General features: G+C 35.7%; 1 protein-coding gene and 1 non-coding gene across 15 annotated transcripts in view; both read left to right on the forward strand.

Moving 5' to 3' along the window:
- The window catches only part of Ank3 (ankyrin 3), a 632006-nt gene that overhangs the window by 611074 nt on the left and 4481 nt on the right, over positions 1-16451 (forward strand). For 5 of the 14 annotated variants that reach the window (XM_078041667.1, XM_078041673.1, XM_078041677.1 and 2 more), the window contains 2 exons: positions 5923-6006; positions 6140-7687. In XM_078041667.1, coding sequence (XP_077897793.1) covers positions 5923-6006; positions 6140-6226 — 171 coding nt within the window. In that variant the 3' untranslated portion in view covers positions 6227-7687. Of the gene's footprint in view, positions 1-5922; positions 6007-6139; positions 7723-16451 lie in introns of those variants that run through there. The other 9 variants (XM_078041715.1, XM_078041688.1, XM_078041698.1 and 6 more) reach the window with 3 other exon arrangements.
- Positions 5271-5348, forward strand: Trnaa-agc (transfer RNA alanine (anticodon AGC)). The gene has a single exon. It is a non-coding gene; the product is annotated as a tRNA-Ala (tRNA).

The following is a 16451-nucleotide window of genomic DNA, read 5'->3' on the forward strand; positions in this document are numbered from 1 at the left end:
TCAGCCAAAGGTGGCAAGATAAAAATTTTCATTATCTTTCTTTAAGTGCAAATCAGTCTTCATTCTGAGAATTTTAGGTTATAGTCTGGCATGAATATATGTGGCACAACACAAGTAAAGCAAAAATTTCTGAAATAGGTTTTTTAAATTTAGTTTAATTATTCATTTTAGATTGAACCCAAGTCCTCATGCATGCAAGGCAAGCACACTATCACTGAGCTATACACCGAGTCCTGAATGTATTTTTAACTGTACTATCATGCACCAAAAAGCTGCACTTTTAAGTATAGAAAACAACTTTTTGTTAGAAAAGTATAATTCCACTCTACTACAGCACAATTAAAAACATTATGAATATTTGATGCACCAATCTTACACATGATCAAGTCCATGAGGATGCTCCTTGCAGTGTGTCACTTGTCCATTACTTTGTCTTTAGATAGACCTTTCTTGAGGTTAGAATAATTGAGTGCAGAGGACCAAGAAGTCAGTTTCAAGGCACAGAAGAACACTGAATGTCATCCAGATAACTTGAGGCTTCTTTGTTAGTAGCTCTATAGAGAAAGAGAAATGTCTGTTGCAAAGAGTTTACCAAACTTATTCAAGTCCAAAAGTGTCAGGAAACTCGAGAGTAGAGAAGACAGAGAGTAGACATTTTGCATACCCAAAATGTCTTAATCCTGCTGCTTTTTACTTTGTACTTAGATCAGATGAAAGAAGACAGTATAACTTTTTTAAGACTTTGGAAACAGAAGTTTGAGCTGTCCCCCATATCAACTGTGAGATCAGTAGGGTTCCCTTAATAAACCAACTATGGCTTCTTTGGAAATATTACTTATTGCTGTCTAGCATATTTATAAGGATTCAGCCTGCTTAGTAAAATCCTATTGGCTTCATAGAGTAGAGGTGTTCAATCCTTCTCAAATACCCGCTTCTTGATGTTGGTGCAATTTTAGATTAAATGAGTGAAATCATCAGAGAATAGGTTTTATAACTGGGGAGAGCATTATATAACAAATCATAAACAAGCTTTGAGAAATGCCTTTTACATGTGATAAGAAATCAAAGGCTTAGAATAACTACAATTATCATTCAAAATTATGGGCCTAACAAAAAAAGGACTTTGTTACATATATAGAATCCTTTCCAGTTAATATTTTTCTGTTCTGATTTTTGGAGCAGTTGAAAAGAGGAAAGCAACAGATGTGATTCTTTACTCCATATGGTGTTATCTTTCTAAATAAGGTAAGAGAGCTTAAGGACTACAAGTAGTATGTGGTAAATACGACATCAGAATCACATCTGTCACAAACATGAAATGTTAGGACCTAAAGGTGTCATCAAGACTGAAATTATTCTTTTTTCCTTGATCACAGTACTGGATACTGGAGATGAATTGATTTACTCAAAATCACGTAGCTGAGCGGCAGTAGCTCTGGGACCAGATCCCTCACCCTATAGTGAAGTGATTTTCCCACAACACTACAGTTCTCTCCCAGAACAACAACAAAAAAAGGAATACCTTTTACTAAACTATCAGGCGATTGGCTATTCAAACATTTCCAGTAGCACATAAGAGGGCAGTGTTAGACTGTCATTGGTGAAGACTATTTGGTGGGGCTAGAACTTAACCTACTTCATGGATGCTATCTGTCCCTTCACTGAACCAGCACAGTTACACTCATGGCCACAGTAATCCTACTAGCATCTCGGCACTGAACTGTCTTTTGGGTTATGCCATGCCTCCTTGAGCTAGCCTTGTTTGGAAGTATCCCCCAAAGAAACAGCATGTGTGCTAAGGATTCCATTGCCACAATCTGGGCAAGTCTTGGTATTCAATTTGTACCGTCATCCCACTTATTGTACAATTTTTACTTTCATAGCAAATATGTTTTAAAAAGTCCACCTATTTTCAGAACCCTAGGAAAGAGTTAACAAATTCTATTATGGACCTTGAAATCTCATCAGTATATTCATTTATTTCTATATAATTTGATAATTCCATAGTGATTTCAAATGCTTAAAAGCAATTTAAGTTTTAGCCTATCTTGTGAGCTTGTTTTTTTAATTTGCTTAGCAGAAGCAGTGATTGTCAAGATAAAACTTTAAACCAACTTACAACCAAACTATTACAAAGTTTGACAAGATTCAAATATCTGAATTTTTATTTTAATTTTCAACATTTTTATTGGCTTTCTAAATAAGAGTTTATGTACTTTGAACTGCTTGATTTTGGGAAAAAGATATGTAAAGTTCTATCTATCCATACCGTTTCTCAGAGGTAGCCACTGTACATACGCTTCAGATTGTTTTTACATACCTAAGCCTAAGTGTGTGTGTGTGTATATATGTATATATATACACACACACAATTATAGGTATACAAACTAAGGTAATGGATTCATAATACTTAGTGACCTGCTTTTTGTAAAATGTCATTCCCCCATATCTATTTTAAAATAAAATTATATTTTTCCCTAATATATGAAACCAACCATAGAAAATATCAGTAATACTCCCATAAAATACTTAATCCTGATCATAGTGCATTTAGATATGAGACTTCTACATTTTTCCAATTTTCTTCTCTTTTGTAAGTTACTTGAAGCAAGATTAAGGATGAGCCAAACCTGTACCACATGAGGCAGAATGAGTCATATGTTGCATCCATGATCTATAAGAATATAAAATCACTTTCCAATAATAAAAAAATGAGAATATTGTTAGCAAAACAAGAGTGTTTTACTCTTCATTCTGTTACCTTTCTACTGGTTCTGACTTGAAGCAATCAGAATTTCCCTCACCATTGGAACTGATAAAACGATCAGGGCCACTATCATTCTCATGCCAGTAACCCTGAAAGAGCTAGAATGCAGCAATATCCCTTTCACAAGAAGTTTAAACAACAGGTCAGTAGTTCCCTGGAATATAAGTTCCCACTTAAGATATTTATCCTTGTTCTCCAAAACCATAAGAGGCACAAATCTGAAGTTGAACACTAGTAAAGAAGGTAATGTAATTTTTTAAAATATATGACAGCGGATTGAGTCACAATTCTTATTACACATATAGAACACAATTTTTTTCATACCTCTGTTTGTATATAAAGTATGTTCACACCAATTCATGTCTTCATACATGTACTTTAGATAATGATGTTCATAACATTCCACCATACTCCCACTCCCTACTCCACTATGAGTCAGCCACCTTATATCAGAGAAAACATTCAACATTTGTTTTGGGGGGATTGGCTAACTTCACTTAGCATTATCTTCTCCAGCTGCATCCATTTACCTGCAAATGTCATTGTTTTATTGCTGAGTAAAATTCCATTGTGTATATATGCCACATTTTTAAAATTCTTTCATCTACTGAAGGGCATCTAGTTTGGTTCCACAGTTTAGCTATTATGAATTGTGCTGCTGTAAACCTTGATGTGGCTGTGTCCCTATAGTATGCTGTTTTTAAGTCCTTTGGGTATAGACCGAGGAGAGGAATAGCTGGGTCAAATGGTGGTTCCATCAAGTTTTCCAAGGAATCTCCATACTTCTTTCCATATTGGCTGCACCAATTTGCAGTCCCACCAGCAATGTATGAGTGTGCCTTCCGCCCCCCGCCTATCCTCACCAACACTTATTGTTTGTTTTCATAATAGCTGCCATTCTGATTAGAGTGAGATGGTATCTTAGTTTTGATTTGTATTTCTCTAATTGCTAGAGATGAAGAACATTTTTTCATATATTTGTTGATTGAATATCCTCTTTTGAGAAGTGTCTGTTCATGTCCTTGGCCCATTTATTGATTGGGTTACTTGTGTTTTTGGTATTTAGATTTTTGAGTTCTTTATATACCCTAGAGATTAGTGCTCTATCTGATGTGTGAGGGGTAAAAATTTGCTCCCAAGATGTAGGCTCTCTATTCACCTCACAGATTGTTTCTTTTGCTGAGAAGAAAATTTTTAGTTTGAGTCCATCCCATTTATTGATTCTTGCTTTTAATTCTTGCACTATAGGAATCTTATTAAGGAAGTTGGGGCCTAATCCCACATGATGAAGATTAGGGCCTACTTTTTCTTCTATTAGACACAGAGTCTCTGATTTAATTCCTAGATCCTTGATCCACTTTGAGTTTTGTGTATGGTGAGAGATAGGGATTTAATTTCATTTTGTTGCATATGGATTTCCAGTTTTCCCAGCACCATTTGTTGAAGAGGCTATTTTTTTCTCCAATGCATGTTTTTGGCACCTTTGTCTAATATAAGATAATTGTAATTTTGTGGGTTAGTCTGTGTGTCCTCTATTCTGTACCATTGGTCTACCACTCTGTTTTGGTTTCAATAGCATGCTGTTTTTGTTACTATTGCTCTATAATATAGTTTAAGTTCTGGTATAGTGATGCCACCTACTTCACTCATCCTGCTAAGGATTGCTTTAGATATTCTGGTTCTCTTATTTTTCCAGATGAATTTCATGATTGCTTTTTCTATTTCTATGAGGAATGCCATTGAGATTTTGATTGGAATTGCATTAAATCTGTATAGTACTTTTGGTAGTATGGTCATTTTGATAATATTAATTCTGCCTATCCAAGAGCAAGGTAGATCTTTCCATCTTCTAAGGTCTTATTTGATTTCTTTCCTTAGGGTTCTGTAGTTTTCGTTGTATAGATCTTTCATTGATTCCCAAGGTTTTTTTTTGTTTTGTTTTTTTTTTTTTTTTTTTTTGAGGCTACTGTAAATGGGATAGTCTTCCTAATTTCCCTCTCAGAGGATTTGTCACTGATATACAGAAATGCCTTTAATTTATGGGTGTTGATTTCATAACCTGCTACTTTGCTCAATTTATTTACTAGTTCTAGAAGTTTTAAAAAAAAGAAGGTAATGTTATTATAGATACAGTCCAAGTGATCTTCTCCATGCAGTTTGTCTTTTTATATAATCATAGCACTCATGAAGCAATATTAAGGAACTATCAGACTCCATCAAACTGCTTATGAACAGGTGAACATGAGCCCAGCCTGGGATTTGAGAATTTATTCCATTTTAACTTACCAGAGAAAGAGCTTTAAGAGTTTACCTCTTCTAAATCCAAACAGTTACTAACCAAAATCAGTACCAAAGGAATTTAATATTATAATTTTCCCCGTACTTTGGACAGTCATTGCATAAGACCCCTTCACTTCATAGTAGTACTTTTGAACTGTGTCTTCATGAGACATATTTCCTCACTTATCTTAAGACCTATGAAAATCTCATTCTAAATTAGAACTTTGGGGACATAGCTCAGTGGTAGAGTGTTTGCCTAGCAAGCATAAAGCCCTGGGTTCAATCCCCAGCACTGTCAAAAATAAAAATAAGACTTTCTCTGTATCCTGATTTTTTTTCATAGTCTTTCACAAAATGTATATATACCCTTAAGAAGTCAGTTTTTAAACTATCAAGGGTGATAAATATCATGCCCCAACTAAGACACTCTCTTAAATTAGACAAAACTTAATCTACAAAATCTCTAGATAAAAAAATATATATATATATTTATATATATATATTAACTAAAGAAGAAACACTGCACTCTGAGATGATCAAGTCAGAGCTGTAATCCACTAAAACTTTTCAATAAAGGCTTTTGGCGTTTCTGTGTGCGCGATTGCATTCTACAATTATATATTTCCAGATTCTTCCTTTTTGGCATTTTGTTGTTGTCTGTCCTATACATGCTTGAATAGATGTTTGAGGCTTAATGCTTGAAGGTTGTTGGCTGCAAAATAACCATCAGTGTAGCCAGTCTTTCCCTGTCATGTTGGAGTAGCAAGTAGAATTTGCTACTGCCTTTTCTCAAATTCCAGAGCATGTGTGTGGTTTTTGGAGTGGTGTGGAGATCTCTCCTAGTATGTTGCTAACCTGTATACCACATCCTTTAGGGAGAGGAAGCAAAAAACATTCCTGGTGAATCTGTCACAGAAGAACAATTCACTGATGAAGAAGGCAACCTCATCACCAGAAAAGTAATTAATCATCAATGAGTTTTATGCTTCTCTTGGAATTTAAATTTTCTGCATTAAAATCACATGATTTTCATACTATAAGGTCACCTCTTGAAACAGAAAAATCTCTATTGTTCACTATTGCTTCCTGCAGATCACTCGGAAAGTAATAAGACGAATTATCCCACAAGAGAGAAAACAGGATGAAGTGGTAATGCAGAATCTGCCAAGGAAAAAGTAGATGATAAAAGCTTTGTGCACTCGATAAAAAAGCTGCTAACGGACTGGCATCTGCAGTGTGGCAGCTTGAAGCATTTGCTGCTTTTGATATATGCATTTGACCAGGGTCAAATTAAAAGGCTTTTCTTCCTAACATTCTTTAATGTTATATATATTTTTTACTATCTTCCTTCACAAAGATGAGTTCATTTTTTGGTGACAGAATATGCTAGTTTGAAAGAGGAAGATGAAACCTTTTGCCATCTACAAACCCTCCTTGGGAGTAGCCAAGCCCTAACCAGGACTGACCTTCAACTGAGTGCCTGCCTGGGAAATGAATGGAGTACACTCCAAAGGACAGGAGTTGAATAGCTGGGTGGCAAAAGCTCAGTTCACAATCCTGATATCAGATCCATAGATTTTCTCTTTCCAAAATATTCTACGGGGAAATCTGAATTACATTTTTGCCTATAAAGAGGTTCCCCTCTTTCCAATGTGCCAGTTACAAAACCAGACTCAACACTGAGCAGTGCAGTTCACCCAATAAAGCCCCATCTCTCAAAGAAAACATCGTTATTTTTCATTTGTTTCCCACATTTTTACCCTTTCTTATTTATTTTTGTATTTTTAATTGTAGATTGACACAGTACCTTTAATTTTTTATATGGTGCTGAGGTTCAAACCCAGTGTCTCATGTATGCTAGGCAAGCGCTCTACTACTGAACTACCACTCCATCTCTACCCTTTCTTATTTAGTAGATTATGTTTACATAAGAAAAAAGTGAATTTCTCAGGACTACATGAGAAGAAAATCAAAGGATATTTTCTGTTACATATAGGATAAAAAGTAGTATTTGTGCAAAAGCCTCACTCTCAAGAGAAATGTGTTCCTGGGGTTCAGTGAAGAAAGATCTTGTTTTATGGAAAATCAGTGCCTTCTTGGTCTAGGAACAAGGGGACCGTCTTGGTAATTCTACAGATCTCAGAAGAAGAACAGACCCTCAGATCTATAGCATTTCCATGTTATTTAGTTCTTGATTAGTGGTTTACTGAGAAATTTATTTCTCATTATATCAGATAACTTAAGTTCAGCTGGCTTAAAAAATCACAAATTGTGATTTTTTTTAATTGGGGTTTGGTTGTCTCGTGAGCTTTAATAACAATTTCTTGTAGATTTTTTTTTAAATGTATCACTAACCTGAATTATTGTGAAGTACAGTTATCTCATATTTATCTTTATGATGCTTTTGCTTGCTTCCATGATGCTAAGCTGTGTGGTTAAGCCAAAGAGATTGTATGTCTTTTTGGACTTGAAGTAACACAGTGCTTTAAACAGTTTCATTTATCCTAATCCAGCTTCCAAAGACCAGAGTGGAAACTATAACAAACTCTTTCACCACAAAATCTTAACGTGTACATTCCTTTTAAAGCAGGGAGAAGGTTATAAGGTGAAGATGAAGAAAGAAATACGGCATGTGGAAAAGAAGAGCCACTCCTAACAGTGAACGGTCAGTCAAGGTGTGAAGTGTGCTCCTATCCAAGAGAGAGGGACTTGAATTCCGCTGAAGCTTCTAAATTTCCCTAAAAAAAGTGATTCAGATCTTCCCCTTCATCCGTTTCACTGAATTTCAACTTGGAAAAATCCAATGAGTTGTTCACTTTCTTTTTATGTTTTTGGAGGCATACACACACACACACGCTTCACTCTAATTATAGTCCATAAATTCTCTCCTTGAAAATTAGGCAGGAATTTAAATATAAATGATGTCTGCAAAAGTAAATAGTAATTTTTGAGTCTCCTGTTCTGCAAGAGCAGAAGCTCACTATGAAATGCAGTAGGCATATATAATCTAACAGGAAAATTATTCAGCAACAAATAATTCTCACAAATGTACTCTTCAGAGTTGTATTAATTAGGCTTTCAACCAAAAGTATATCCTCAGATGCTAAAATTGTGAAAGATAGTACCAAGTCAAAATAAGTCAAGTTCTTGTTTTATATTAAAAACAAAAAAATATGTAGTTAATTAAATGGAACGCTGTTTTGTTTTGAGTACTGGGGCTTAAATTCAAGGCCTCATGCTGGCTAGGCATGTTCTTTACCACTGAGCTATATCCCCCAGTACTTTTTTGAGACAGGGTCTTGCAAAGTTATCAAGGTTCTCACTAAATACCTAAGCTGGCCTTGAGCTTGTGATTCTCCTGCCTTAGCATCCCAAATCACTGGGATTATAGGCAGGTGACACTGCACTCAGCTTTTTTTTTTTTTTTTTTAAATGTTAATAAGTGAACTTTCTTTAAATTTTCTAGACTTTACAACTGACATCACTTTTCTTTAATATTGTTTTTCTGAATTTTTACAATGACCTGTTTCTACTTGGCTACAATTAGTAAGGCCATTTGGGGGCTGGGCATGGTTGCACACACTTACAATCCCAGCTAGTGAGGAGGCTGAGGCAAGAGGAGTATAAGCTCAAGGTGAGCCTGGCAAGTGAGATCCTGTCTCAAAATAAGAAGAGCTGGGGATGTAGCTTAGTAGTACAGCACTTGTCTGGCTCTGGGTTCAATCCCAGACCCTGGGTTCAATCCCCAATAGTGGGAAAAAAAAATTAAAAGGGGCATTTGAGGTGAAAAAACAATTTTAAAAAGTTCCCTATGACTCTGAAAGGAAAGCAGAATCATGTCTTTAGGGCCATTCACTTTTATCTTCTAAGCCCCATGGACAGTTTTTTACTTTCATGTATTTGCTGTTTTGTACCTACTGAAAATACTGGTATTTGGTGTGCTCAGGTAAGGAACTGAGAAATAATCTAGTTTTGGTATGCCTAAATTTATATGTGAGGATACTAAGACCCTCCTAAATTCTTAGTTCCCCCCCTTCATATTTTATCATTTTTTATTCACTCTTATTTCACCTCCTATGAGGTTTTCTACCCGAGCACAGAATTCACTGGTAAGCAACACTTAACATGGTATTAACCCTAACTGATCCATTTGGGAGATTTAATGGTAACCAAACTTAACTAATCAATCACATCAGTTTTGATGGCATTGAGTGGAAAAAAATGGCAGAAATAGGATGGAAACCCTAATAATCTGCTTTCAGTGCCCGTATTCTCAACGTTTATTAGGGCCTTCACCTGGGTCTGAGTGGTGACAGGGAAACTTTCCTTGAGAATGTCACATGTGGGCTGTTTTAATGGATGAATAGGATTATTTGTCTCTTTAAGGATTCTGATCTTCACCCTAAATCTAAAAGTCTTAAGGCAAGGGTGGAATATAAACCCAATTTCTTTTCTTTATTACTCACTCCAGATGCAAGTTAGAAATGAACTGGAGGGAGCAATAATGGATGAGTGTGACATCTGTTGAGAGACTCTTGCACATGCACATGCTAGCCTTTGGACATTACTGGCTATTTATTTGATGAGAAGGGTGATAAATAAAATTCAGGATGACATCAGTGTAGCAATGTCTAATAAGAGCCCATCTATCATGTATTATTGAACTGGTAAAAGACTAATTTGTATAATAGATTTCTAAAATACTGAGTTTGGTATCTTGAATCAAACAACTCTAAGTGCTAAATGAAATAAAAGAAGGTTCAGTCCATTTCAGTACAACCCTGAGAGTTTAGCAACTTGTTCAGTCATATACACAGATTCCAAGTGGGAAAGAATCAGAAAGATCACTAATACCAACTGAGCCATTTTTCTACAGTGACATATACCTAGGATTTGTGAATAAATAATGCCAAAAGAATATATTGATGGTACTAAGCTTTTTAAATTAAATTTAAATTTCTACATCAACATGTTAATATAGAAACTACTTGGTTACTTAATATACAAGCAGTTTTATGATTATAAATAATCACTATGTAAAGAGGTTGTTAGACTTGGGCATGGTGGTGCATGCAATCCTAGTTACTCAAGAGACTAAGAGAGGAGGATCTCAAATTTGAGGTCAGCCTCAGCATCTTGGCAAGACCCTCAGCAACTAAGAAAAACCCATCTCAAAATAAAATTTTAAAATGAGAGCTGGGTATAGCTCAGTCGTAGAGTATTTGTCCAGTATGTGTGAGGCGCTGGGTTTGATCTCCAGTATTACAAAGTTGTCATGTTCACTTGCCTTCAAGAAACAGATATTCCAGTAGATTATTCATATGAATGTGAAAATAATTTCAATAGAAAGCAAATAACATGTCAGATGGAATGAACAGTCATGTGGCAGATGGCCTAATTCTACTTTCCAGGGTGATTTTTACCTTCCATTACGTGAACTTAGAAATTGAGTTCCAGAATATTGCCTGGAATTCCCGGACATTGAATGTAATACTCTGGAAAAAAATCAATTTGCAAATATATTTAAGTCTTTACAGTCCTGCTGGCTGCTTTCCTTTTAAAATAAAACAACTAAGCAAGTGGAATGCTGCCCAGTTTCACTGAATCTCTGACAGAATCTCAGAAATTTTTATTTCACATTCTAGAGCCAGTTGACTTCCCAGCTATCTAAACCCCACACCTGCTTTTCTTTAATATGGAGTCACAGCCATCCTGGTTTGTTTGTTGTTGTTAGTACTGGAGGTTGAACTCAGGGGCACTTAACCCCTAAGCCATATCCCCATCCCTATTTTGCATTTTATTTAGAGACAGGGTCTCAGTGAGTTGCCTAGCACCTCACCATTGCTGAGGCTGGCTTTGATCCTCCTCTCTCAACCTCTGAAGCAGCTTGGATTATAGGCATCTGCCACCGTGCCCAGCTCATCCCGTTTTTAATGGCAAAGATTTCTATATAGTGTAAGTTTATTTATAGATTACAAAGTAATCTTTTTGTGTAATCCTTTAAATAAATGTTTAGGCAGGCCAGGCCAATTTTGCTTGCAACCCTTTACAGATGAGAATAATAAAGCTCAGAAGTCAGGTGATATGTTATACAGCTTAGGACTGGTAGAGACAGGACTTGAATGCAAGATTATTGATACTCAATCCATTACTCTGTCATACTGAGCTTCTAAAAATGTTTATGCATAAAAATTGATTTCCTGTTAAATGACTATTGTATGGCAGGCACTAGGAAAAATCTTTACATACATTACCTCATATAATTACTAAAAAAAATGCCATTGGGTTTTTTGAAGTAAAAAAAAAAAATTTGGAAAAGTTAAATGACTTACCCAAGATCCCACCACTAAGAATGAACTCATCTAAAACCTAAGTTCTTAAATAGAACTCACATTAATAGAGACTTAAATACAAAATTTAAGTCAAATACATGTACAAAGGAGCTTACAGTAAATTTTTTCATACTCTACACAAGGAAAATACTCTTTGTCCTTTTTTTTTTTTTTAAAAAAAAGCATGGTTTCATTTTTAATGTATCCATAATCTCCAGATTTTTACTTCAGATAACATTAAAGGGCCAATTAGTGAGGTTGGAGCAAGGGAACATCCTCAGATCAAAGCCATGACAAAGACTTACATTGACAAATAGCTACATTCCAAACCCCCTTTGATAAAATTCTGAGGCTCTCACTCAACACATGGAAGCCAAGAGAATCTCAGCTTGATAGTGCAGTCCCTCATCTGAGGTCAAAAAGTTGACTAATTCATTCCTTCAAAGACCATCTACCTGGCTCAGAGTAGAAGAGCTAGATATACAACAGTTACAAAACCTCCATGGTCTCTGCCTTTCTAGATTTCCTCGTCTACAAATGTGAAAGAGATGGGACAAATAATTAAGCTCCAATGAAATAATCAAGATCCAATGAAAAAAAATGTATACACAGATTTGGGAGTTACGAAAATCTCTCTGAAGTCATGACATTTAAGAACTCCTCGGTGATGGCAACTAGGAAAAGAATGATGAGAACTAACAAGGATACAGCATGTAGGGGGCACTGAGGTTTAAAAAAAAAAAAAAAAAAGTATGCCACATTTGAGGAAATCATTGTACCAAAACCTTGAGAGAGAGGGTGAGGCAGACACAAGATAAATTTTGAAATGCAGAATCCCTTAGAGCCCTGTAGGTTAAAGGAAATGATGGCACTCCATTCTAAGATCAATCTAAGTGAGATCCTGACCTATTTTTTTTCTTTTTTCTTTTCTTTCTTTCTTTTTTTTTTTTAAGAGCATACTGTGTTAGAGAATGGATAAGAGAATAAATTAAGGTGACCTGTTAGGAAGTTATTGCTATAGCTTGGTTAAGCTATAATGTGGACGTGGGCTAGATTTGAGCAGTAGTTTCAGGAAGATCTATAGAACTTGTAGATTAACTATGGGGTAGGGTTAATTCTAGAAGAACTCCCAGGTTTGTGGCATAAGCAACTGGATAATACAGAAAGCAGAAGTGGAAGAGAAATGGATTTTTTTTAATTTATTTTTTAGTTACTGGAACTCAATATCTTTATTTTATTTATTTATTTATATGTGGTGCTGAGGATCGAACACAGGGCCTCACACATGCTAGGAGAGCTCTCTACCACTGAGCCACGACCCCAGCCCCGAGAAATGGATTTTAAGAAGAGCATTAGGCATACAGGCTTGAACTCATTTGAGTTTGAAGTGACCATATCCAAGTATTTAGATAAGTCTAGAGCTCTAGGGAAAAGATGGGACTCAACATATAATGTTGGATTCTGAAGAAATGGGTTTTGAACACTAAAGAACAGATATGGTTACCTATAGAAAAAGCTGAAGTGAGCAGAAAAGGAGCTAAGGAGCAAGTCCTAAAGGACATTTTCAGGGAAGTTTAAAAGGTCAAAGAAGAAGTTAGTGGGGAAAAAAAGAATTTGAACTCAAGGCCCACAGTTGAGAAGGAAGAGGGCCTGAACTAGAATAAGACAATGGAAAGGAGAAGGCAGATTTGAGGAATATTTTAGCTAACAATCAGATTAATTCTACATAGGGAGTGAAGGTGATGACATCAGGGTTTCTAGCTTACATGTAATTATTAACAAAAAGATTGAACCTAAGACCACAAAAACAAATTTAGGATTAAGGAAGCCCAGGTGAGGAACTAGCCTTTATAAATGCTGCATTTTGGTACCCTCATTATTAATGATTTCAAACAAGTCTGTCTGAGCTAGAGATCTTAATGTGGCCACCTTTGGTTAGGTGTTAGAAATAAAGTGGCCTGAGTGGATGGAACTACCAAGTAGTTTACTAGTTATGTGTGCTTGGGCAAGTTACTTCTGTGTCTTAATTTCTTTACCTCTATTCATCCAAGTTGAGTAGACAAGAGGCTTGAAATTAAGCCCTAATGAATAGCAATAACCCTCTTCCCAATAGAAGGATAATAGTAATTTATCTCAGAGTTGGTTTTAGAACTAAATTGAGTTAATACATGTAAATTAATAATAGTAGCTGCTAAGGCCACAGTAAGCAAGAGATATTCTTATTAGTATGAAGTAATAAGAAAACCAAGAAGAGAACCTTGGATGGCCTGAGTGATGGAGGCTGGGGGACTGAGCAGTAGCCTGGGACACTATTATAAAACATGGGAGAAGTCAGAACAGCAGTATTACTGAAATCCTTATGAGATGGATGAGGATTTACTTTCAACTGTTTATTTTCAATTATTCCTTACACTGTTTCTCATAGTAACACTGGGAAATTATTAAAAAGGGATGAGAATATCTGTTTTACTAATGAATGAGAGAAAATCCCTGAGACTGCAGTTAATGGTAGGTCTGGATTTTAACCCTCATATCCAGAATCTGCCTCCAAGAAGGCAAAGCCATAATCTGAATTGCTTCACTCCAAATTCAGAATCCTGCCCTTTCCTCCAGCTTATTTTCCCAGAATTCATTTGCAATAGATGTGTTTTTATTTTTCTTATTAAAAAAAAAATCTCATTAACCAAAGGCCTTGGCTTCAGGGTGGTAAAAGCAAGGTCCTAGAGTTAGGTAGCCTGACTGCCAATTCTGACTCTGCCACTTGCTGTATTTCGTGGAGCTTCTTGTTAACCTCTGTCTCTCTATTTTCTTATCTGTACAATGGAGAAAATAATAATCCCTTTTGGTTATTAGGATGAAATGAGTTAACCTCTTTGGAACAATACCTGGCACACAATAAACATAAAAATTTTAGGTCAGTATTTGTCCATTATTTTCCTTTATTCCTGCTGGCCCCTACAACTTCAGGTTTTTTTTTTTTAACCACAAGTCACTAGAAAAGAACAAACTCAAAAATGCCCCATCTATTGGTATTAGTTGAAGAAAAAAAAAATCTGCATGAATTGGAAATTACTTTAAAACTAAACTGTAGTTTATTATAATTGTAGTTAGAATTATTGTTTAGAAAAAATATTCTTGCCCATATGACTAGAGACAGAAGAAGGGAAGGAAGAGGCAGCTGGACATGGGGAGAAGGGAAGAACTAGAGCAAAGAAATCTGTCCACCGTGGGCTGTGAGGAAGGTATATCAGAAGGGCTTTCCTCAAGCTATGACAATTCTCACACTAAATGAGAGGTGACAAAGATCACAAGGGTCTGTCCTTCCATAGAGAGAACATTTGAAACAAACTTGAAGCATACAGAAAGATCTGATGATTAGAAAAGGTGGGGATGCAGGTGAATACAAATTGTGAGCTAAAAAAAAAAAGTTTGAAAACAATGAAGTTGATACTGGGCGTGTAGTTAGGATGAAATGCAGAATGTCTGGGCTTAGCCTTGACCTATGAGATAAAGTCTACATTTGAAGATCACCACAGGTGATTAATCTGCATATTAAATTTTGAGAAGCACTTCTCCAGGGCACATCACTAGCTCTCAAATTTAGTAGAACACTGGAATCACTTGAAGAATTTTAAAATAATTGTGTACTTGGCCTAATCATAAGAAATTCTGGAGAAACCCATATGGAATGTGGGCTAGACATTAGGATTTAAATTTTCCCAGATAATTCTTTTGTTCAGTTTTTAAAACCACTAGAAATTATGAAACAAGACAGTATGAATTAGTGAGCATTTTAAAAAACTGTATGGGGATAGGCTTCAGAGAGCTTCAGATGCTGCTAAAGATATAGCACTTCTTTAGACTAGATGTTGGGAACTAAAAACTGCCTACAAAGGAAGGTTTGGTTCCTTTATACACATGACTTGAAGATGTGAAGTATAATATTTGAGAATTGTCAATTACCATGAAGAAACATTTACCTGCTGTTTTTTCTGTATTTTAAAATGTTTCTTTAAAAAAAAATCACTGTGAAATTACATGAATGATTGGTTTTCTGAGTTAGTTTCTCCTGCCTTTGGAGGTAAAAGGTATACCAAACCCACAAGTTGCTAAATCAAACCTGTCTATCTCATATCCATTATCTAAACCCAGCAAGGGGAGACGATTCAGAATCCTGTTTCTGAAATGCCATTGATGACTCCTGCCTTCACACTGACCCTTCAGTTGGTGTTTTTAATCACAGTTTATACAAAGTGTCTATTTATAAAAAAGTCACTTATCCAAGGTTCTAATCTTTTTGTACAACACTGAACTTGGTAAAAGATTTTTGTCCAGTTCCACATCTCAATACCCTGTGTGGTTGGGACCCACAAACTAATTGCATGATTGAGAACAAGAGATTTTTAAGGGTAACTTCAACTTTTTTAACTATCACCCAGAACATACTAAGTTTAAATGGACATAAGAGGTCTTTTAAAGTCTTAGAAACTATTTCTAGAAAAATAAAGTTTGCTCATACTGATGTAGAAGAGAAAGACCTTAATATGAAATTAATCTGGAAAGTTGGATTAATTTATTAGAAGAAATGAAGAAAACAAGAAAGTTCTCAGGTTAGAGAGATTTTACATCTATATAAATTTACTAAAAATTATCAAACTATTTATAATAGATGAAGTATACTTTATAAATTATGTACCAATTAAGGTATAAAATGTGGGGGGAAGTTTAACCAGAGAAAACTGCTGACAAGTCTCCATTATAATGAAATGGAGAGAGCCCTGTGGTAGTAACATCATCGGTTCATCTAAGAAGCCTGGTGCCTGGAAGATTAGGACTAAGTGGTAGAAACAGAGGTGCGAAAATCTTTATCTTCTTACTTGGATTTGCCCACTCTCCGTAATGTGATCTACCAAAATGAGTCACTTTCCTTCTCTAGAACTTCTGCAGAGTCATGGGAGAGGGGGAGGTGTTGAAATCACCCAAGAAGGAATGATACTTTGGTATTCTTGGCTCCAAGCAGTAGTGACCTGGGGCATGGAGCTCAGTAGCACTTTTAAAACAAGAAAAGGAAG

The sequence above is a fragment of the Ictidomys tridecemlineatus genome, chromosome 1 (assembly GCF_052094955.1).
Source record: "Ictidomys tridecemlineatus isolate mIctTri1 chromosome 1, mIctTri1.hap1, whole genome shotgun sequence".
In the NCBI taxonomy this organism is placed as follows: domain Eukaryota; kingdom Metazoa; phylum Chordata; class Mammalia; order Rodentia; family Sciuridae; genus Ictidomys; species Ictidomys tridecemlineatus.